The sequence below is a fragment of the Dicentrarchus labrax genome, unplaced genomic scaffold (genome assembly GCF_905237075.1).
Source record: "Dicentrarchus labrax unplaced genomic scaffold, dlabrax2021, whole genome shotgun sequence".
In the NCBI taxonomy this organism is placed as follows: Eukaryota; Metazoa; Chordata; class Actinopteri; family Moronidae; genus Dicentrarchus; species Dicentrarchus labrax.
The window spans coordinates 14,585,159-14,606,748 of NW_026136708.1; the positions used below are offsets into that span (position 1 = coordinate 14,585,159).

Sequence of the window (21,590 nt, forward strand, 5' to 3'; positions counted from 1 at the left end):
GGATAGGTATATGAAATATAGTATAGTTTACAACAACAACAACAACAACAACAACAAAAAGCGTCACAGCACACTACAACAAATCCACGTTTAATTCCAGTATTTCTTTTTAATTTGCGTTTTTTTTTTCTTCCCAATCTACTCCTGCCTCGTGACGTCACGCACTTTCTCTGCTGCGCTCGCGCTCCCCTCCCCTCCCCTCTCTCTCTCTCTCTCTCTCTCTCTCTCTCTCTCTACCTCTCGCGCTCCCTCACTCCGCGTGAAACAAAGTGTAGTGTCCGCGAGAGCCCCGTAGGAAGCGAAAAAAGAGAGAAGAAACCCGGAGAAAAAGGGAGAGAGAATGGGGCGGCTGAATCCACAACAGCAGGAGGAATAATAACCCTTAAAGACAGAAACAACTGAAGACGGAGGAGGAAACTCGCAGGAAAGAAACTTTTCGTTCGGGGGGGGGGGAAACTGTTACGGACTCAACAACACGGCCACGTTTGGGAAACATGGATACACTTTTCTCTGTATTCCTGGGACTCCTGTTTCTCTTCTCGTCTGTTGGTAACGTCTCCGGCCAGATACCGACAGGTAAGGACGAACAGACAGTTTAGTGTCTGTTTTTTTGTTGTTGTCTGTGTGTTGAAATGAAAGTTTGGAGTTTTTTTTTCTCTCTTTCTCCTCCCTGTTTTCCACCTTGTAAACGCGTACCAATTTCCCGACAGGTGTGTTGAGGTGTAGGAGAAGAAAAGTTGCCGTTTGTGTTTGAAATGTAGCGTCGTGCTTTGTTTGATGTCTTGTGTGATATCCTCAGATGCGGGATGTGCAGGTTTAGTGGAGTGAAGATGCTTTTATTAAATAAATAAAAAAGAAAGGTTCCTCTTAACGACATTCAAACCCGTGTGAGATTGTCGCCTCTTTTTCTGAATTCAAGTCTGTTTGCCAAGTAGGTTGGCCTTACTGGCACGAATGGCTATCACAGACCTAATGATTGTGGATTGTGAAGTCTGTGTTGAAGTTGTAATTTTTCAGTTTGGACTCCGGAGTATGTTAAAAACGGCGTTTACTCGCAGTAATAAGGAAGAAGGAGGCTAGTACAGTGTCCGACATTCACAGCTTTTAATGCACGCTGTTGCACCGGCAACCTCATGCATTATAATCGGAATATAGAGCTTGTATGACAGTGTGGGGAGACATCGTTCAACCCGCACAGCCTCGCAAAACAGCGCATGAATGGAGAAAAAGTTACTGTGTGCCCGCAGATCACCCCCTTAATAACTATAATATCTACGTATTATCACAGCGATGACTTATAATGTGTGGTTATTGCTGTGATCTTGTACTTTATGGGGTTTCCAACCTATGTTTCTCCTATGGTGCCTTGTATTCATGTGGCATTCAGTAATTATATCCGACTTATATTCCACTTAAATACATGCACCGTTGCTGTGTTATGTATTTGATGTTCTTTATAGCCTGCGGTGTGTTTGTAAGTCTTTCAAAGTGGAGTGTGGTTCTTGTGTGCGGAGCTATCGATGGTCGATCCGGTCCGCAGGCGCCGTGAGCTTTTCCAGCTCTGTGCAAACCAAATGATCCTCTTCTGCTCCAACTTTTATTCGCGCTGCATGCACAAAAACCCACTAATGGTTGGGGATGTATAGCCTGTACGTCGATACGCCTGATCGATAAAGTGAATATTGTTCTTGCACCGTGTGATTTAACTTGGAAAAAAGAGGAAGGATGAAGTAAATCTACTTTTTTTTCTCTCTTAAGACTCCGGTTTCATTTTTTTTTTATAACAAACTGAATCTGTGGAGATTTGCGGCGTGATTTTAATCTGCAAGGTTTCAGTTAAACTACATGCAACCGTGTGCGTGATCATTGTTTAGATAATGAAACGACCGTGACATTAAACTCGTCCTCATTTTGCTACAGATGCATGGAAAACCCTTTTACCCTGGACTTCAGGTTGCTCCAGTTTAAAGAGTCATCCGCATCGCAAAGTGTTTGCATTTGCTCCCCTTTCGTCCGTGTAGTCTGCAGAGAAACACGTATGCACTCCGTGGAGGGGGGTGGATAAAAAGCTGCAACAGTGCTGTTTGATGCGCTCCGGGACGATGCAAATGCAAATGAATGAACTCTGGAGAAAGGAGTTATCCTATAGCTGTTGCTGCTGGTGCATGACTGGTCGGACGCGGAGAAAACAAAGTCCTCATGTAGCCTATTTTCTGCAGCTCTCGGTCTCCGCGCAAGCAAACTCTCTCTCTCTCTCTCTCTCTCCCTCTACCTGTGTCTCTGTCTGCGTGGCTGCTGTGCGTTTTTATTTCCGCATTCGGCAGTTGATCGTCTCTGAACTCCAACGCAGAGAGAAAGAGAAGGGGAGAGAAAGACTCACACAGCTGTGAGACAGCTGACCTCCAAAATCACACTAAACCCATATACGGTTCTGATAAAGGACGCCGCACGCTCCATTTAAGTGCTGGAAATAACCAGAAACAGCATAAAAACGCTCCTTCTCTGCCTCAGTATTCTCGTAGGCCTGCTAATGATTTGCATAGAAATTACACATTAATTACCACTTCATCTGTGAGCGTTTTATTGCCCCCCTCCACAGCCCTATACCCCATAACTACCGCCCCCCCCCTTGAGGCCATTTGGCCCTCCGGGTAACAAATGTGTGGAATTTCTTTGAGGCCTCTTTGGGAATCTGAGTGCTGTTAATTTGCAAGTAAATACTAGTGACTAGATGCTAAGAGAGCCGGAGGGGGGCTATAGTCAGTGTGGAATAGGGGGTTTGAAAAAGAGAACTTGAAGTTGATGGTGCTGCAGAATAAATAAAAAAAGGCATATTTTAAATAAAATCAAGCAATGGTAACAGTAATTAGTAAATCAGATACAGGGAAAAGGATGCTTTAATGGCAATGAAAGCACCCAATTTCCAGGAATACATAATTGCCATGCCCTTTTCTGCACACAGTGTGAATACTTGATGAAAAATCAGAGTTTAAGAAGAAAACGTGTCGTTCATCACACCGTGACGACAGGAACTTGCATTCGGTGCAAAGAAAGTGCAGATCAGCACAGTCATTTTGATCACTGACAACCGTTTTATTTGGTCTCTTCAGTGAAATGTCTAATCGATGAGGCTGATAGGGTTAATAGGCGGATCATTAATACAGCCAGTGCGAACCGTCCCTGAGAAAAAGTGGTGATTATTAAATCAGAACTCAATAATGAAGGAGAGTTATGTTGTGGTGCAGCATCAGTAGCTGCTGCTTGCTGAAAATCAACCACAAGGACGAGAAAAAAATCTGTGGCAAGGATTTAAAATTGTCCATCATATTTGAACAAAGTCACTTTGAGTTTGTGTTAAGACGTCTTTTTATTCAAAATCTTTCTCATTTCCTTCTTTATCTTCTAGTTTCCCATTTTGAAAGTCAAAACTATAAATTATGGCATTTATATAAATCCGTCTCTCTTTTATCTCTTCTTATCACGCTGTTTTGCAGCAGTTTTGTTTTGGCCTATCACTTACAAAGTCAGTGTAATAAATGTGAACGCGTGTGTGTGTGTGTGTGTGTCTCGCTGCTTTTACGAAGTCAGTAACTGAGTTTATGTTAATTTGACAACTTTCTAAATCTGTCTCCTCTCTGATCGAACTGTGACACAGATTCCAGGCGTCTTTAATCTTAATGAAGTGAAATAATTGTTTTCCATTAGTGTCTCCAGACGAATTAGAAGGCTGCCGCTGCTACTGAACACCACATCTGAGCTGGTTTAATTATAATTGTAAATTATTTCAGTATTTTGAACATTAGAACCAAGTTGCTTTAATTATAATTACTTTTCAGCAAGATGAAATAAAAATTGTGTGTTTTCCCGGAGAAAGGCAAGAGGAAGAGAGTGATAGTGTGACAACGAGGAGAGGAGGAGGAGGGGGGGGAAACAAGAAATGCAACCAATGGTTTTTGGCCGTGGGCATCTCCTCCACTCAAGAGACTGTGAAAACGGCAGGAGGGAGTGTGTGTGTGAGTGTGTCTGGCTGTGTGTGTGTGTGTGTGTGTGTGTGTGTGTGTGTGTGTGTGTGTGTGTGTGTGTGTGTGTGTGTGTGTGGAGCAAATGTGTGTCAACTCATGTGTGTTGCTGTCACTTAAAGAGAAAGAGGGAGGCCGATGGTTTTAAGCCCTCCGGAGTACAGTGGTACAAAGATGAGCATGTGAAATGTTTGCCTCTCATTTAGATTAATGTGAAAATGCCTTCGCATTCTACTCATGCCATGTAAAATGGCGCCAAATCAAAGGCGGTTTTATTCATTTTCTGGTTAAGAGTAATGCTTCAGTCCGCTGTCCTTCAGATCTATCTTAATGTCTTCTCTTCAAATCAAACACCACTTTGCTCAGAGCCAATCTGTTACTACGGATTTCAATTTAGTGATACATTTAAAAAACCCATCTCTTTGAAAGTACTGGCTCATTTCTTAAGTCGTTTAGGGATGAAGCCTGCGCACACACAAGCGTGTGTGTAAAATGTAATTAATCTGTTGAGAGAATTCATTAGCTAATCCCTCATTAGACCGTGTGTATGAATGAATTTGAGGGTTTGTGTTGAAAAATGGATTATTGACTCAAACAGCAACCTTTTAGCTGTCAGAGAGTTAAGAGTGAAAACGGATACGACTGACACAGGTTGTAATCCAGGTTTCCATATGCCATGCTGTAAGGAAACGGTATTTACTAGAACAGGATGCCTGCTAGCCAAAAGAAGAGTTTCAAATAATATGTTTCATGCTTATTCTTGAGATTTTGGCAAAAAAAACATGATTGAGTGCAGATTATCTCTGTGATGATTACATTATTAATCAAGCACCTGAAACACATCATTGCTGCTTCCCAACTACGATTAACTAACGATTATATTTTCATTATCGTTTACCTGACAGTTATTTTATCAATGAATCATTCTGTCTTTAATAGACCATAAACAATTAGTCGATCAACAGAAAATTAATCTGTTATCATTTTTGCAATCAATTAATTGTATGAATCATTTCGCAGGCAAAAATGGCAAACTTTTACTAGTTCCTGCCTTTCCACTGTAAGGAATTTATGTTTTACATGATTGTAAACTGAATGTCGGACAAAAGAACACATTTGAGGACGTCATCCTGCTCTCTGAAAAATTGGGACAACCATTTTTTTTACAATGTTACTGATCATGTAGGCGCTGACACCCCCACTCTTTTTTTTTAAGTATTTTTTTTGTCTTTTTATTGCCTTTATGATAGTGACAGCTGAAGGTAGACAAGAAAGGGGGGCAGAGAGAGAGGGGATGACACGCAGCAAAGGGCCGCAGGTTGAATTCAAACCTAGCAAGGACTCAGCCTCGGTACATGTGTCACCAGCTCTACCCACTGAGCTAACCGGGCGCCCACCCCCACTCTTTTTATTCTTTTTCTGGTGGAGTAAAGGCCCTGACACACCACACCGATATCAAAGAACAAGTGGTGACCAAAGGCTACTGTTGCGTTGCATCACTTTTTAGCCAAGGCGCCGCTGTATCTTGGCTAAAAGGTGACGGACCGACTACAGCGAGGTAGTCTGCATTCATCGTAATAAAAAAAAACACACCAGAAGACCTATGACTGTACATATAGACAAAAGCAGCACCATGGATGTAGGTTTGCCCACTCTTGCTACTTGTTCTTCAGTTTCTTCATTCATTTCTCTTACTGATGCCCTCTGCTGCCGATTCAACATCATTAGTTAGTCGGAAAAGTGTCAGACAAGGGTCGGCATTTTTTGTTAAACACACTGCAAAAATTAGGACTGTCCTGGGTGCCCGGTGGGCTCAGTGGGTAGAGCTGGCGACCCATGTACCGCTGCAGCAGCCCAGGGTTCGAATCCGACCTGCCCCCCTTTCCTGTCTGTCTTCAGCTGTCACTATCATAAAGGCAATCAAGCCCCAAAAAAATCAGGACTGTCTGACATTGGCCGACGGTTTGTGTGGTGTGTCGGGGCCTTGAAAGCATGTAACAGTGAGTAGCAGCATGACATGTGTGCTTTGTGTTAAGTGTGAGAAGCAGAAGCAGGACCTGTAGCATCAAGGTATATATGAATAATCTATTACCGTCAGCATCTATCACAATGTTTTCACCCCAGGCAAGCTGATACACAATATTTCAACATTTTCCACTCAGGCATTTTAATGCACAAACTTAAACATTTGCATAAAACAGGCAGATGGAAATATCCCTAATGTCGTGGTCAGGATTAACCTTTAGATACTGGTACATGATGGGTGTAAATCATCAGTCATGAGGCAGGAAGTGAACCAAGAAAGCGTTAAAGTCCCATTGGAAATGAAGGGAGGCAGCACGTCCAAAAACAAATCCCAAATCCCTGAAATATCACATCCCTGATGAATGATGGTATTAGTCCAGTATCATCAATCTCTGCTCTGCCCTGTTTGGCTCTGGTCACAGCTGTCGGTACAAGGGGGCCTTGAAACACCCTGCTGCCTCGCATACACACTCATACACTCTCTCACACACACACACACACACTTACACACATGGTTGGCTAATGACAGATTAAGTAATCAACACTCTCTACTGATTAATTACATTACAGTGCACATACACACTCTCTCTTTCCCGCACACTCACACAGACACAGATGTGAGCAGTCTCAGCACCCGTTGTGTAGTCTAGTGTGTGGTGATACTCATATATATATATATATATATATATATATATATATATTTATATGGAGACATGGCTGGTGTGTGTGAGTGTGTGTGTAAGGGAGAGAGAGATTGAGAGATGTGGTGGCAGGTGACGACAGTCTTAGGATAATGATTATTTTTAGGGTTAACATTGGGGTTAGGTGAAGCAGAGGGTAAAGGTTGAGGTTGGGCATCTGTTTGCGTGAGAACATGGGCAAGTCAACAGATTGTCCTCACTACTTTTTAAATACAGATTTGTGTTATGTGTTTCCTAAAGCTGTTGGTTCATTTGGTTGCTGCTGCTGAGCTGAAATGTGTACATTAAAGCCAGATGTATGCTTGACACAAGGGGATAATGGCAATCCAGCCATATATACCTGCTGCAAAGGTTTTGATTTTTACTATAACTGATTCTACTTATCCACTGAAGCCCTTATGTTATGAATACACAGCTTCTCTCTTAGATGTGACTCTACGCCTGTGCATGCTATCCAATCTAATTCTGTCTTATTATTTTCTGCTTTGCTTCGGTTGGACCCAGCTCACATGGGGCGCGCTGAGAAGGGTGAGTTACAAGTGGCCAGCCAAGAGCTGAGCTTCATCTGTTGTAGTCATCATCATCGTCGTCTTTGTCATAGTCTCTAGTGTCGTCATCATTAGCCCGTAGTTCTCACCTTAACCGTCACTTAAAGCTCCCCCTTTTTCAATGTTTAAATAACAGTTTTGTCATCCCATCTTAGAGCTGTTGTGTCTTGACTAACATCCCATTTGGACTCAATGCTCATTTATATATGTTTTTGCACTCTCGCCTCACTAGTACAATGTTATTTTGGAATAGTACCTACACTGTATTAAGCCAGTATTAATGTACAGTATGCCGTGATATTGTGTGATATATTATTTCTGTAGGACCATGAACTATTTGGTTTTCACTAGAATTTGAATGGTTTGATTAAAGGCTGAAAAAGTTTCAGTGATTCATAGAACTTTGAGGCCAGGTCTACAGCTGTTTTGATGCAAATTATTTCTTCAACGACAAACCGAATTGATGAAATATTTTATTAAAAAGTGCTCTCAGACTTTTGTCTCTGCCAACCTGGCTGTCAGTTAATCTATTTGCCATTTGTCTGCATGTCTCCCCTCTGTCTTTTTCTGTCTCTGTCTGTCTTTGTATAGTTAGACAGCTGTCAGTAGGTTTGAATTTTCCAGGTGCTGTTTGTTCAGTTGAGCCTGGTCTTTAATAAAGGAGTTCTGAGTAACTTTTGTTCCTGCAACGTCTGAACACACCCCTTCTTCTCTTCTCATAGCCGTCCACTTAAGCATCCACACATCCTCTCACTCTGTCTCACACATATTCTCTATATTTCCTTCCCCCCTCTGTCTTTCCTCTCTTTCTCACACAAACACTCAGCAGATGGATGTTAATGAGGGAGTTGTTTTTTTGTTGTGAAAGTGACAAGTTAGTAAAAAAAATACACTGCAGAGACTTACAGAGTGATCACTGTGTAACTGTAGAGTTTGGTATCCCACCAGGCTGTGTGACAAAATCAAAGCAAGTAGGATGTTTAGATTTTTATTTGCAAAAATCAAAGACAATAAAAGAAACCTTCTGGTTAATCCTTAAGACGAAAAAAGAAGCTTTGATTTTTTTTTTTTTTTTACTTTTTTTTTATGTGTGTGTGGGAGTCAAACATAGGATTTGGAGTGCTATGCTCCAAAACACAAATTATTTAATACAAAAATAAGAGAGATCTAATGAAAGCCCAGTGAGGCAGAAATACTGTCAGTTCATATTAAGCAGGACAGGTTCTTGAAAATGGTTTTGGCAGGTTCTACATGAGCTCTCACTAATCTCTGTAGATTACACTCAATCAGTCCCTGAGACAGGATGTGTTTGTAACTACTACAACTTTTATTGTGCCGTGAGCGTCTGTAGTTTGTAAATGAGGTAGAAATTAATAAACGTGTAGTATTTGAAAGGATCGGTTCAAAAACATCAAATAAATGTTTTTTACTAGTAAAAAATAACCAATAATTCTGTTCACAGTCCTACGCACTAATATGAATAAAATAAGCAAATAAAAATAATACGTAGGCCTTGTTAGCCATAATATTGATTTCAGGTGGCTACTTTCTGTATTGAGTTAATATGAGCCATAATGAGTCACAATAGCCACATATATGGGAAATACACCAGGCTGATATAAACTGGAATTTCCCTCATGTAACTATAACTTATAACTTATTATGAATTGTTTTACATGTATTCACTTTTTCAGTCTTCTTCTGACAAGGCTCTCCACTGCCATAAAAACTGTTAAAAACCTAATAGCACAAACAACTATTAATACTATAACATTTACATTAACATGCTATTGAAAAGGTTTCATTCAGTGAGCCTAAAGTGAAGAGCTCATCGTGCATCTGATCCAAGTGTCGACCTCGGGGCAGTAAATCTCCAGTTTCCCTGTTGTCACTCTAACCAAACCCTGCCATTGTCCCACATGTTAAGCAAATGGTTCAGGATACTGTGGTCAAGCCAAACTACTGACGACAAAAACACGACGTTGGGGAATTCTGGTGACTCAGTTGGCTAAAGTGTAACCCATCATCCTGTGACTGATGCCACAACCTCACACTTCTTTTTTTCTCACCCTCTCTTGTCTACCACTGCTTTCAACTACCTATTACAGACAAACTGGCTAAAAAAGATCTTTAAAAGGAACATTTTAATGGGGAGATCATTGGAGGTATGACTTTTTTGGGGCATGTGCCTTTTAGTGTCCTTGCCAGGGCTATTTTTGTCACCCTCAAAGCTCTACAAGGGACACTTTAGACAAATTAAGATAAGAACGTATCTTAAAAGAGACATCAGAATTAGTCCAAAAAAAAAATGTCGGTAAAAAGACACTCTTTATGTTTTACTTAAATGTAGGCGGCAGTTTAGTTTGAAGGACAAGAAAGCGTGTGTGTGTGTGTGGGTGTGTGTACTGTGTATGTGTATGAAACATCCTCATGTTAGCCTTCAGGTGGACTGGATTTATACACATGGCCAAAGGACTTTTTTTTGTCTACATGTGTAGCTATAGGCAGTGGCTGAAGTGGTTTCCATTAGTCCAGTTAAGAAGACATCTGTCATGAAGCTGCACTGCGCACACACACACACACACACACACACACACACACACACACACACACACAAAGTAGCCATAAGCCATCTCTGTGCAGTATACCATAACAAGTCTCATTCCTGATCTCTGTGTGTAGTCTCATGATAAAATCCCAGAGGTCATTCTGCTGCAGTCACTTTCAGCCATACAGCTACACTATGTATGTCCTGACACTATTTTTACTGGTCTCACAGTAATTTCCAATAACCCTTTTCTCTGCTCTTTAAGCTGATTTCAGTAGAAAGCAGTAGAAAGCTTTCGAGATATATAAACCCTCCTGTGTGTGTGTGTGTGTGTGTGTGAGAGAGAGAATCAGGGGCTCACAGACAGATGACCAGTCCATTAAGATTATCATCTCCATCCCCGACCATGTATCTTCACATCACCGCGATGCTGGTGCTCTGTCTGTCTGTGTAAGCAGAGATTTAAATCTTCTAGCAGATATTCCAGAGCTATCTTTTTCCTCTAAATGATGTTACACAGTTTTTTTTATCTGTCTGTCCACCATCCTAATCTGTCATTTGGTCTGTCTGTCTGCCTGCCAGCCCGTGTGTGTCCCTACTGTCTGCGAATGACTACGCGACTGCAGACACATGGTCAGCCTGACAGCAATTGCGTACACGTATAAGCACCTACAGTCAATCACTAACAGACAGGCCATATGTGGGCGTGTGGGAGACAGACATTTAAATGTTGAACATCTGTCTGTCAGGGTTGGTCCTCCTCAGCCCCGATTCCTGTCGGTAACACTGTCGTTAACACTGTCGGTAATAAAGTCATATATTAGTCGTTCAGTCCTACACATAGCACCATAATGCTGTCTTAATTGTCAACTCCAAAACAAGCCTTATTTGTATGAATAAAATATGAGAAAATTTAGCTGGTAACTTAGTAAGCAGGTTAATATATGAGGATCATTAATTTGATGTGTGCGATATTTAATTCAGCATTAAATATATTTTACAGACGGCAGAGCCACAAGGAACTTTTAGTTGATTCTGGTGGCCCCTGTGGACAAAAACTGTAGTGTTTCAACTGCTTTGTTTCATTGATTTCAATGGGAATCCGACCAAGTCCAACCCAGTAGCAGGCTTTAAGAATAACTATATAGAAATACTCACCGATGATCTTGTGTGCTTCAGGTGGCATCAGTATTCATTTGAGATTGTTTCATAACCAGTTGATTGTTTAATAGTCGTTTAAGTTAATGATCAACCCAAAATGTCAAACATTTGCTGGTTCCAGTTTCCCAAATGTGAAGATTTTGAGATTTTCTTTCTGCTTCATGTCATTGGAAATTGAATATCTTTGGGTTTTGGACTGTTGGTCGCACAAGCAACAAGCAATCTAAAGACATTAACTTTTACGATGAGAAACGGTGATGGACATTTTCACTGTTGATATTTTATAGAGGGAACAATTAATTGTTAAAAAAGAGAGTTTGGTCTTAAAACAATAAACACGCCCATGTGTACATTGAAAGTGTCAAAGAGTCGCTGCAGTTGTTCCTCCTGTACTAGCTGTGAAGAGATCCCCTTTCCTACTTACATGATTTTAATGGAAAAGATTGGGTGTAAAATGTTCCGTCCTCGTTCTCGCCAGGAATTTAATTTAATGTAATGAAAGCCTTACCAGTATTACGGCGTCTTGAATCGGCCGTTACAACTGAAATGCATACTTCCCCGGGGATTAAAGAGAGCTCACAAATGATGGGTAAACATCACAGCGTGTTACTGGCTTACATCAAAATTAAAATACGCAACACCACCAACAGTTTCAAATAACAGAGGGGCCAACTTCATACCTCTAAAACATTCAGCTGTTCAGATTTATTTCCATGCATTCATGGAACCAAACAAAAGTTTTTCCACGGTTTCAATAAATTATAGGGTGAAGACACCTACTGAGGCCGTATTTCTCCTGGGCACTTCTGTTTATAATTGAGCAGCACTGAATAAATCCTTGTGGGAAACACTGACCATGAGTTCTGCTGCACCGATTAGAGCACTGCAAAGTTTTCTTATACAGTGCAAATAGTGTTTCCACCTTTCCACTGGAAGTGATAAGAAGGGCAGTGCTGTGAAATTCCCAACGGACTCACAGCTGTACAGCAACATGTGAACCACGAAAAAACACCAAAATAGGACATGTGAGGTTTTCATGTTGGAGGTAGACCTTGAGATTGTGAAGGGATTTGATTTTTTATGTTGATACTCACGAGTGCAACACACGCACACGTAGACGCACACACGCACACACGCACACACGCTCCCCGGCGATGTTGATACTATGCAGACTCCACCGTGTCTGTTGGAGTCGAGCGAAATCAGTCAGCATAGTCAAACAAACTCTCCTCTCCTCTCCTCTCCCTTCGCTACTCCTTCGTTTCTCCTAACGGTTATTTTACCTCTTACCCCTTCTTCCAGTCCATCTCCCTCCCTTTCCTTGGAATTTATGACCCACTAACCTAAACAAAGCAACACAATGTTTATCAAACCCTCCCCCATTCTCATGTATTCCTTACCCCCCCTTACTTGCTCTCCTCCTACTCCCACTCCCCCGCCTCCACGGTCCTTTCGTCTCCCCCCTTTTCATCTCTCCTCCTCTCCTCCCTGTTTCTCCAGTTTCAGTGTTTCCCCCACCAAAGACCCACAACAAGATCAAGGGTGGGATTTTGTGTTCCCAAATCCAGACTGAATGGTGTTGCATTACAGGGATAAAGCGTGTGGATTCTGTTAAAGGTGGAAATTGTAATTGTGAAGGCAGCTATAGACAGTGCAACACAGGAGCAGCATGGGAACAAGAGGAACATAAGAGGACCATAAAGAACATATAGAACATAATACAGTACTTTTAATAAGTTAAAAGAGAGTGAGGGTTGGACAATAAACCTCATTTATTGAATTACAGACAATATGAATCTCTTACTAACCTAAATTTAATAGCTAAAACAACCACTGACATCTAACTGGACGTTCGACCACCCAATCAGCCAACAGCCCAGTGTCCTAAACTCGTCTTACTGTAATTAAACACAACATATTTAGCGCTTCAACGAATGATTACTTTCATTGTGGATTAACCTGCAAATTCTTTTCTTTATTCCCTTTTTCTTTTCGCCTAGACACTGTTAGAAAAAAAGTCAAAAATTTCCATTTCAATTTCCTAAAGCTCAAGGTGAGGTCTTCAGATTGCTTGTTTTGTCAGACCGACCCTCCAAAATCCAAAGATAATTAAATTTGCAATGAAAAATGAATATTTATTATCAAAATAACAAAAGTAATTGTAATGTGTTCAACCATTGGCAGTTGATGTCAGTTGCTGTTATATGGCTGCCAAACAAAACAGTGGTGTTTCTGTATTTTTTTTTATCTGATAGCTCATGAAGAACAAATTCCTCTCTACGGTGTCATGCTGGCACAAAACATCCTCACCCCTTCGTCTCTACCTCACCCCCTCCTGTATCATGTCAAGGTCTCCCTCCCTCTCTCCTTCTTCTTCTCTCTCTTGCTATGTCTCTCACCCACTTTCTGGAATGCTTTTGTTAGTGTTTTCTCTCTCTGCTGTGTTTTCAGTTCAGCCAGATTTATTCTGACTCACACACGCACACACACACACACACACACATGCACACACACACACACACACACACACACACACACACACACACACACACACACACAGACACACACACTCGCTACCCCCTTTGAATATAAGTCTTTGTAGAAGAAACTGTCTCTTTGTATTAAGTGGCTAGGTTAACTGTCACTATGTCTATATTGGGCCAAAGGTAAATAAAGTGTCTGTGTGTGTATCTCATGTGTGTGTTCGTTGTGTATGTGTGTGTGTGTGTGTGTGTGTGTGTGTGTGTGAGCCAAGCGAGCTGTCTTGTTGGAGTAACGGTTAGCAGATACAGCTCTACCTCTCCATGACATAAACTGTCTCTTACACTCAACCTCACACACACAGACACACGCACACACACACACGCATGCACACAATACTACCTTAACACACAGTGTCGCCGCTCTGTCTTGTAGGGTTAGTCCCTCACTACAGAGTGAACTATATGAAGTTAAGTACAGGTTTGAACTACTGTGTGCTGAGTTCTGAATGGGAAATAAATGTGTTGATCTTTGAGATATGAATGGATTCTTTCTTTTTAGAGTTTCTCTCATGCTTTTAATCGTAATTATGCCCACAAATGTTAAAAATATTGCTCATCCATGGTCATATATACAGAGATTTTTTAAAAATCTCTCTCCAGAGTGAATGAACATTATGGCCACATTATGAGGTCCAAAAACATTGTTATTTTCCTTTAAGATGCTTGTCTCAGTATGATCATGGGACACTGTGCTCCCATACACTGTTTAAACATTTGCGACCATGTGCTCAATATTTATTTATCACCCACATGTGACGTCACATCCCGTTTCCAGGAGTTGCCCAGCCACTTTGTTGGATGGAAGCTAATGTGACTGTATCATAAAACGGTGATTTGATCGAGGGTCGGATAGTCAAGCAGCAGCCCTGGAATTATCATTAGCTGTGCTTAAGAGTCACCATTTATCTCCCACAATGAAAGTACTGATGTTGTCATCTGGCAGTAAAAGCAAAAATATATACAGTGACACCCTTTATATTTGGCTGTACTGAAACTAAGAAGGTAGACACAGAAGAGAGATTTGAAACATTTAATATGCTGTAGCTTACGTAACTACCATTTTGTATTTGTTGTAACTTCGCCCTTGAGCAAAGCACTTCTGACTGATCCAGTGGCACCGCAGCAGTGGCCACCAGTAGAAAACTGTAGTTACAGTGGGGCAGCTCCCGAGCGGCTAACCTTGTGAATGTGTAGCAGCATGACTACAAACAGCATGTCTGCTCGACACAACTTTTTCCCTGGATAAATTAAGGTTAAAGTCAAGCCACGAGCTTGCTCTGCCTCTCCTTCTGCCGTTTCGCTATCACACCTCCCCCCTCCGCACACACATGCACGCACACACTCCAGAGGCTCACATACCTCTGGATGGAGCGAGTGAGAGTCAGCCACATGTGGTTTCGGTTAGCCACACTTTTCCCTCACACAGGCCCCAAACTAACCACTTCTACTTTACCATGGTCAAGTACATGTGTATATCTCCCGTTCAGCGTATGCCGCTTAGTGTCGGTTTGTAAATCTGCCTGTCTGTACATGTGTCTTTGTCTGTGTTTAGTGTGTGTGTATGTGTGTGTGTGTATATGAATGCATGTCCCAGCCTGAGGCAGAGTACAGTGAGAACAGTGAATCAAGGTTAGTGGTCCAAAGAGAGCAAGAGAGATTGAAGGAGGGTGGGAGAGACTTTAATTGAGGCAACAGAAGTGGGAGAGGGCGTGAAATAGGAGAAGGACAGCACAGCAGGTTTTTTTTAGTGAACTCACTTCTAGCTTTATGTATGACTTAAAATATTTCCTCGCTACTGGTGATGATGTTGAGCTGGTGATGTTAGAAAGCTTAACAATGTGGACTAAAACAGGTCATGGCAGGGATTTATTTCACGTAGGCTTATAGAAAAAAAATCTGCTGTTAAAGGATCTATCTTCTGTTGCTAATAATAGGCTATAATCTATTCTAAAGTATTTTTCCCGTTGCGCCTTTTCTGTCATATAGAACCAAGAAGATTCTCCTGAACTTGTATGACACAACTACAACTGAGTGGTGGTGGTTTTCTTCTTACAGTTTTCTTATTCTATTACATTCCACATAGCTACATTCCACTAGCCAATTCATCCATAATGAATTGCAGTTTGCATTTGTTGAATATACTCAAGATTTACTTGATTCATCTTCTGCTTTACATGGACCTGTAATGTGTAACGTCATAGATGGCAACACCACACTTAATAAAAAGCACCTTCCATTCCACCAGTGTTTGCTGCCATAAGTCAGCTCAAGGGTATATATAGGCTACATTTCTGGGGGTTGATATGACCTTTGATGTGCTAATTTAAAGTAGTTGAAGTTGCTCTGGTTTTATCCGAAGCTCTGCCTGTATAATGCGAGAAATCGGACACTTCTTTTTGCTCTTTGATATATTCTTTCTTTTCAAAGATGCCAGATTTCATTGAAGCTAAACTGAGGATTTTTTGAAGTTCAAAAGTTTGGGCCAAGCTTAGTGATGTTTTGTTTGTGCTTCACAAAGTTGTGACTGACGTGTAAGTTAGTAAAGAGCTGCAGATTTTTAGAGCTTTTGGTGCCCTAACATATATTCAAGGCAATAAAAGTGTTGGTGTGACTTTTTTTAAACAGAAGTCTTGATTGTCTTAAGATTGTAAATTAAATTGACTGCACAGTTTTAGTAGATGAGGCAAAATTCATTAAAAAATAATTTATCTTATTCACTAAACCTCTTGCAGTCATTACATACATGCAGCTAAACGTCGCTCAAAACCAAACAACTTTATTTAAATTCTATTTTAAAAGTGTTTTCAAAGATACCAAATATGTCAGGCTGAATTTGAGGAAAATGTGTCTAAAACAAGACTAGATCTAGAATATTTCTATTTGATTGATCTATGAACCATCATAGAAGACTTGAAACAAGCTGATACAGAGTATAAATATGTCAAATACTGATTTTTACAATCTTAAAGCTACTAAAGAAGAAAGAGAGAAAGGCTCTGTAAAGGGGTTAACTGGATCCTCAACGTGCCTAAACTAAAATGAATAGTTTAGTCTATACTGAATATTTGTATGATGATTTTGCACCAGAGAAAAGCGACTCAACACGTAGCTATCTCCTCTGGGATTCCTCAGAACATGAGTCACGTCATGATACCGCCTGGTTTTTATTAGAATCACAGGAAAATCAACAAGCCTGTTGCTTGCGACCAACGCATCTTGGAACAGTGCAAAACCTCCAACTACTTGTGAGAACAAACAAGCCAAAATTCTTCTAAATGACACTGTGTGAACAAAGAGAGAACCCGATAGAAGACAGTTTTGAAATATTTTTATACTCCACGGTAGGGGTGGGCGATATGGACAAAAAATAATATCTCAATATTTTTTGGGATTTTGGCGATAACGATGATCAGTCGATATCCTTTAAAATGTGATTAGAATTGTCTGAGCTGGACTTGTGTCCACCAAACGCGTTTGCAGCGCTGAGAGAGCTCAAAAACTCATTTTCCGAGCGCCCAGCGGTGTTAAAAGTTGAACAGATTTCAACTTGAAGCGCTCTGAGCGCTGCGCTAAAAAAAAACCGTCTCCGCTGACATCTTTTTACCGCTGAAGGCGCTTAGCGCTCTGAACGCTGAAGCCCATAGGACCCACGTCTCGGCACTAAATCATCTGACATACCGGTAGCTTCAGGGACTGGAGGTGTTTGCATTTTCTCTCTACCATCACAACGCGCTGCTAAACTGTTGCAAGGAGGATGCTAGCGAGAGGTCACGTGATCACGTCATGTGATCACGTAGGCCCACTAGTGGTGTGACTGAATCCTGCCATGCTGTAGAGAGCGCTGCTGCACCGTGTATTAATGGATGTGAGGAGTTTCCGCGTGTGTTTCATTGTTTTTGACGAAGTAATTTAAATACTCGATAATGGAAATTTGCACATCGTCAAAACAACAATGACGATATTATCGCAAACGATATATATCGCCCACCTCTACTCCACGGCTGTTATTACAAGCGCACTCTGTCCTGACTCCTTAAGTGAATTGTAAATCATTTTTCTTGGCTGCTGTGATATCAATTTAGCGTGTTATTAGAGTATAATGAAGCATGGGTTAACAAACTAAAGTTTAATGTATCTTGGGACTATGATAGCATTTTTCTTTGTTGCTGGCTTTTTCAGCAAGTTTATTTGGAAAGTTTTCTCTCTAAATGTGTCCATTTGTGTTCAAGGATGATTCATAGATCTGAAATTTCACCCTAAAATTATTTTAAGGCAATCTCTTAGTCTGTTTTGGCAGCATTTCTAGTTACCATGTACTGAATCAGATCATCTTAAAATCAAGAGCCCTGTAAATGGAAATTGAATCCAGTGATGATGTTAGCTGCAATTTCTTACCATTTTGCAGTTAGCTAGCAGATATACAGATACATGTTGTTGGATTTGATTTACAAATAAGTCTTAAAAGAGTTATGTCACCCTTATTTGGTCTTATAGCTTACCTCATACCTCTGTGTAATTTCTTCTAAGCAGAATAGAACAGAGTAGACATAAAAGAGCAGATTGACGTAGACGGCTTATGATACTGATAAGAAGTTATTTAGATGTACGTTACAGGCCCTAACCTGAGCGACACAGACGGACTGTAATCCTTGACAAAATAGAGGAGGTTGAATTGGGAGTAAATGATACAGAATAGAATTGGGCAGAGTAAAAGTGTGTGGGAGAAGGAGCAAGAGCTGTTTGAAGTGTGATAAGAAACTAGGCAAGAACAGAGCAGACTGACACAACAAACTCTTGCAGCTGCACTCTTTCATTCCTCACCCCTCCATATTTGCTGATAACAACAGAGGAGCCAGACCGACAGAGGGAGGGAGGGGAAAGTTATGCCGGTTTGATAGGATGCAGAGCTGGGATTTTCTTGTCTCATCTTTGTCTGCAAGGCGAGTTTTTTCCTCCTCGTAAGTCCCGTTATGGGTTTAATGCTCAGACACACTCCCTGCTACCATGTGGAGAAAGGAACACAGAACGCATTGCCTTTCTTTCTCATTTGAGCTTGTAGTTATGTTACTCTTTGACCAGCAGAAAGAGGACAAATGCAAGTTGTTAACCCATATTCACACAGACAGGGGCAGAGACTTGAGGGATGGACTTTGTTCCTTGTTCTCGTGTGTGTGTGTGTGTTTACTTTGCTAACTGGCTGAATTCCTGTGCAGAGATTGATAGGTTTCTGCTCTGAAATCAGTCTGTTTGTTTTTCAGGGGCCTGTTTCTGTTTCACATTCTTCAGCTTTTGACTGGAGCCACTTAGATTTAACCAGGGAGATGTAGTGGAGGGTAAAATCTCATTACTTCAGTCAGTTGACCCACTTCATTTTCACATTTGACCCAGCTTTAAAAGGTGGCATAAATCTTAACCATGCAAATGCATTATATACTTATGTGAAGTCGTACCAGCCTAAAGTATGTTACACAGAGATCTGGATTGGGTGGCACTAAGTTTGTTTGTAAAGGTCTTCCTATGTTAATTTGAGCTACTAGAAAAAGTACTACTACTCCTGAACTACTACTAGTTTCAAACCAGCCGGTGTAACATTCTTACTTCACCAAAAGTAAGATTATACTGTTTTCCATTCAAAATTTACTTACAGTTACCATATTTAATATAATAAATTATTGAACTTGCTTGAGCAATTAGCTAAATTGTTCCTGACATATTCCATGTTACGATACAAGTAAAACCAATTAACAGTATCCTGATATTGTGCACCCCTAATTGTGATGTGTTCAGTCTCTTCTCTCATTTTAGGATATCAATTGATATGACGAATCACACCAGAAATTGACAAAAATGAAGTGAAATAAATAAAGTTAGAGAGTAACTTGAACCTGATTTCAGACTGACAACGCTGGTGTACATTTTTATATGTCGGAAAACTGACTTTCTCTTAAAGTCAGTCACTCTTTGGTATGTCTTATCAATCATCCAGCAGGATCAAAAACAACCTTCAGACACACAGGCTGCCTTTAGATGTGTAATCAGTCATTATGAAAAAGATATTGATACATCCTCCTCCTCCTTTTCTGTACATCTCTTGTCTTTCTTCTCCTCCTGTCTGTTCTCTCCTTTCCTCTATGTTCTGTTGCTCATTACGCCGATCACTCAACTTTCACTGACACACACTAGTCACACCTCATTACTGCGCGCGCACACACACACACACACACACACACACACACACACACACACACACACACACACAAGTCAGTGAACCTGCATCACTGCTTAATGTGATGAGGACGGATGTGGACACTCACTTGCGAGCAACTGGCTGAAACAAGATTTTGATGTTGTTTAGCTAACCGGACGACATATATGTTGCTTGTTATAGTGACAGAAAAAAAAGTCATTTGTCATATATTTAATTAACAGTGATGTGAAAAGAAAAAACTACTCTTCAACTGTGAGAAGCTGGAACAGGCGACTGTTCTGATACTGAAACACTACTCATCATTTTAAGCTCTTTGACATTATTATCTCTAACATAACCAGAAACAATATTAAAGTTCTTCTTACACAGATAATGGATCAGTAATAATCTAATAATAATAAAATATAGAAAGCTAAATAAGGGTCACAAAGGCTTTTTTTCTTTTTACTTTTACAAAACAGTTTACTTTGACATGGTAGTATCTCTACTTTTACTCATGTAATCTTAATTCCACCACTACTCAATACCAAGCACTGTAATTAATCGTCATGCATTTACTTTAGCACAAATAACAACCGAAAATAAAGGGAAACCAATGAAATCCACATATGAATGAGTCTCCACACGAATTTAAGTTAAAGTGTGAAGTGGGTGTGTGCGGGGCCAGTGACTGGTGAGTCGTGGTGAGTAACACGCTGGGTATGCTGATGCACACTGGCAGATACAGTAGCATTAGTTAGAAAGTGTGTGTGTGTGTGTGTGTGTGTGTGTGTGTGTGTGTGTGTGTGTGTGTGTGTGTGTGTGTTGCGTGTTTATGACAGGTAGTTAATTATACGAATGTGTTTGTCCATTCGTATATGTTTCCACACACACACACACACACACACACACACACACTCGCTGACCACAGGCCTGACAGGCAGTTCTTAATTAGTTGCCACGGCTACTGATGATGTGTCCTGACAGTAACTGTGGTGATGACAGAATCTCCTGCCTTGGAGCAGAGAGGCATGCTGGGATTGACACAGGGTTCACTCAGTCATCATGCTGTGTGTGTATACTGTATGTGTGTGTATGTAAAAGTTCAGACTGAAGAAAATGAGACAGTTTGTCAGTCAGGCAGTTACTTTCTTGTTAGTCAGTCAGTCAATTAGTCAGTGAGGAAGGGATTAAACTGAGAGGCACACAGAACACTCGCACACACACTATTTTGTGGTAAACATAGTGAAAGTAGGAAATTGCTTGGCCATTTCCAATCTGTAGGTGTGAAGATGGAATGACTTCAATCATCACTTTATTCTTCCCTCTTTTCATCAGTAACCCTCTCCAACCCGTCCTTATTTTCCTTTATTCATCCCAGGAGGCTGCAGGAGGGAAGAGAGAGAGAATATTATGAAATGTGTAGATGGTGCGTCACAACAGATCCGCAGAGAGATGGTCAGCTGTACGAAAAGTGATCTATGCACTTGACTATCGAGAGTGTTTGGTTTGTCCGTTCTGGGCTACTGTAGAAACATGGCAGTTCAACATGGCAGACTACAAGAGGACCAGCTCACTTTGTAGACATATACAGTTTATTGTAAGGTAACAAAAACGCAACAATTCTTTATTACAGGTGATTATACACTACCGAAAACATAGTTTTATATTCCATTTTTCTGCCTCCTGAATGTTACACACTGGACCTTTAACAAAGAGTTTGAAGCCAAATAGGAAAAGCCACAAATGGGTAGCTTGATCTAGCGTGAGCTCTCTGGGGTTTTTTTTCTACCACTGCTTTAGTGCTACAATTACTGCATTCATTATGCATTCAGTGATTTAAATTAGTCTAAATGAC

At 40.8% G+C, this 21,590-nt stretch overlaps 1 protein-coding gene across 20 annotated transcripts in view; it reads left to right on the plus strand.

Annotated features, from left to right (window-relative positions):
* Positions 1-234: 234 nt before the first annotated feature.
* The window catches only part of ptprk (protein tyrosine phosphatase receptor type K), a 111,385-nt gene continuing 90,029 nt past the window's right edge, over positions 235-21,590 (plus strand). For 10 of the 20 annotated variants that reach the window (XM_051408314.1, XM_051408313.1, XM_051408315.1 and 7 more), the window contains exons 1-2: positions 239-576; positions 7,250-7,273. In XM_051408314.1, the coding sequence (XP_051264274.1) occupies positions 495-576; positions 7,250-7,273 (106 nt within the window). In that variant the 5' untranslated portion in view covers positions 239-494. Of the gene's footprint in view, positions 577-7,249; positions 7,274-21,590 lie in introns of all 20 variants that reach the window. The other 10 variants (XM_051408302.1, XM_051408308.1, XM_051408312.1 and 7 more) reach the window with 4 other exon arrangements.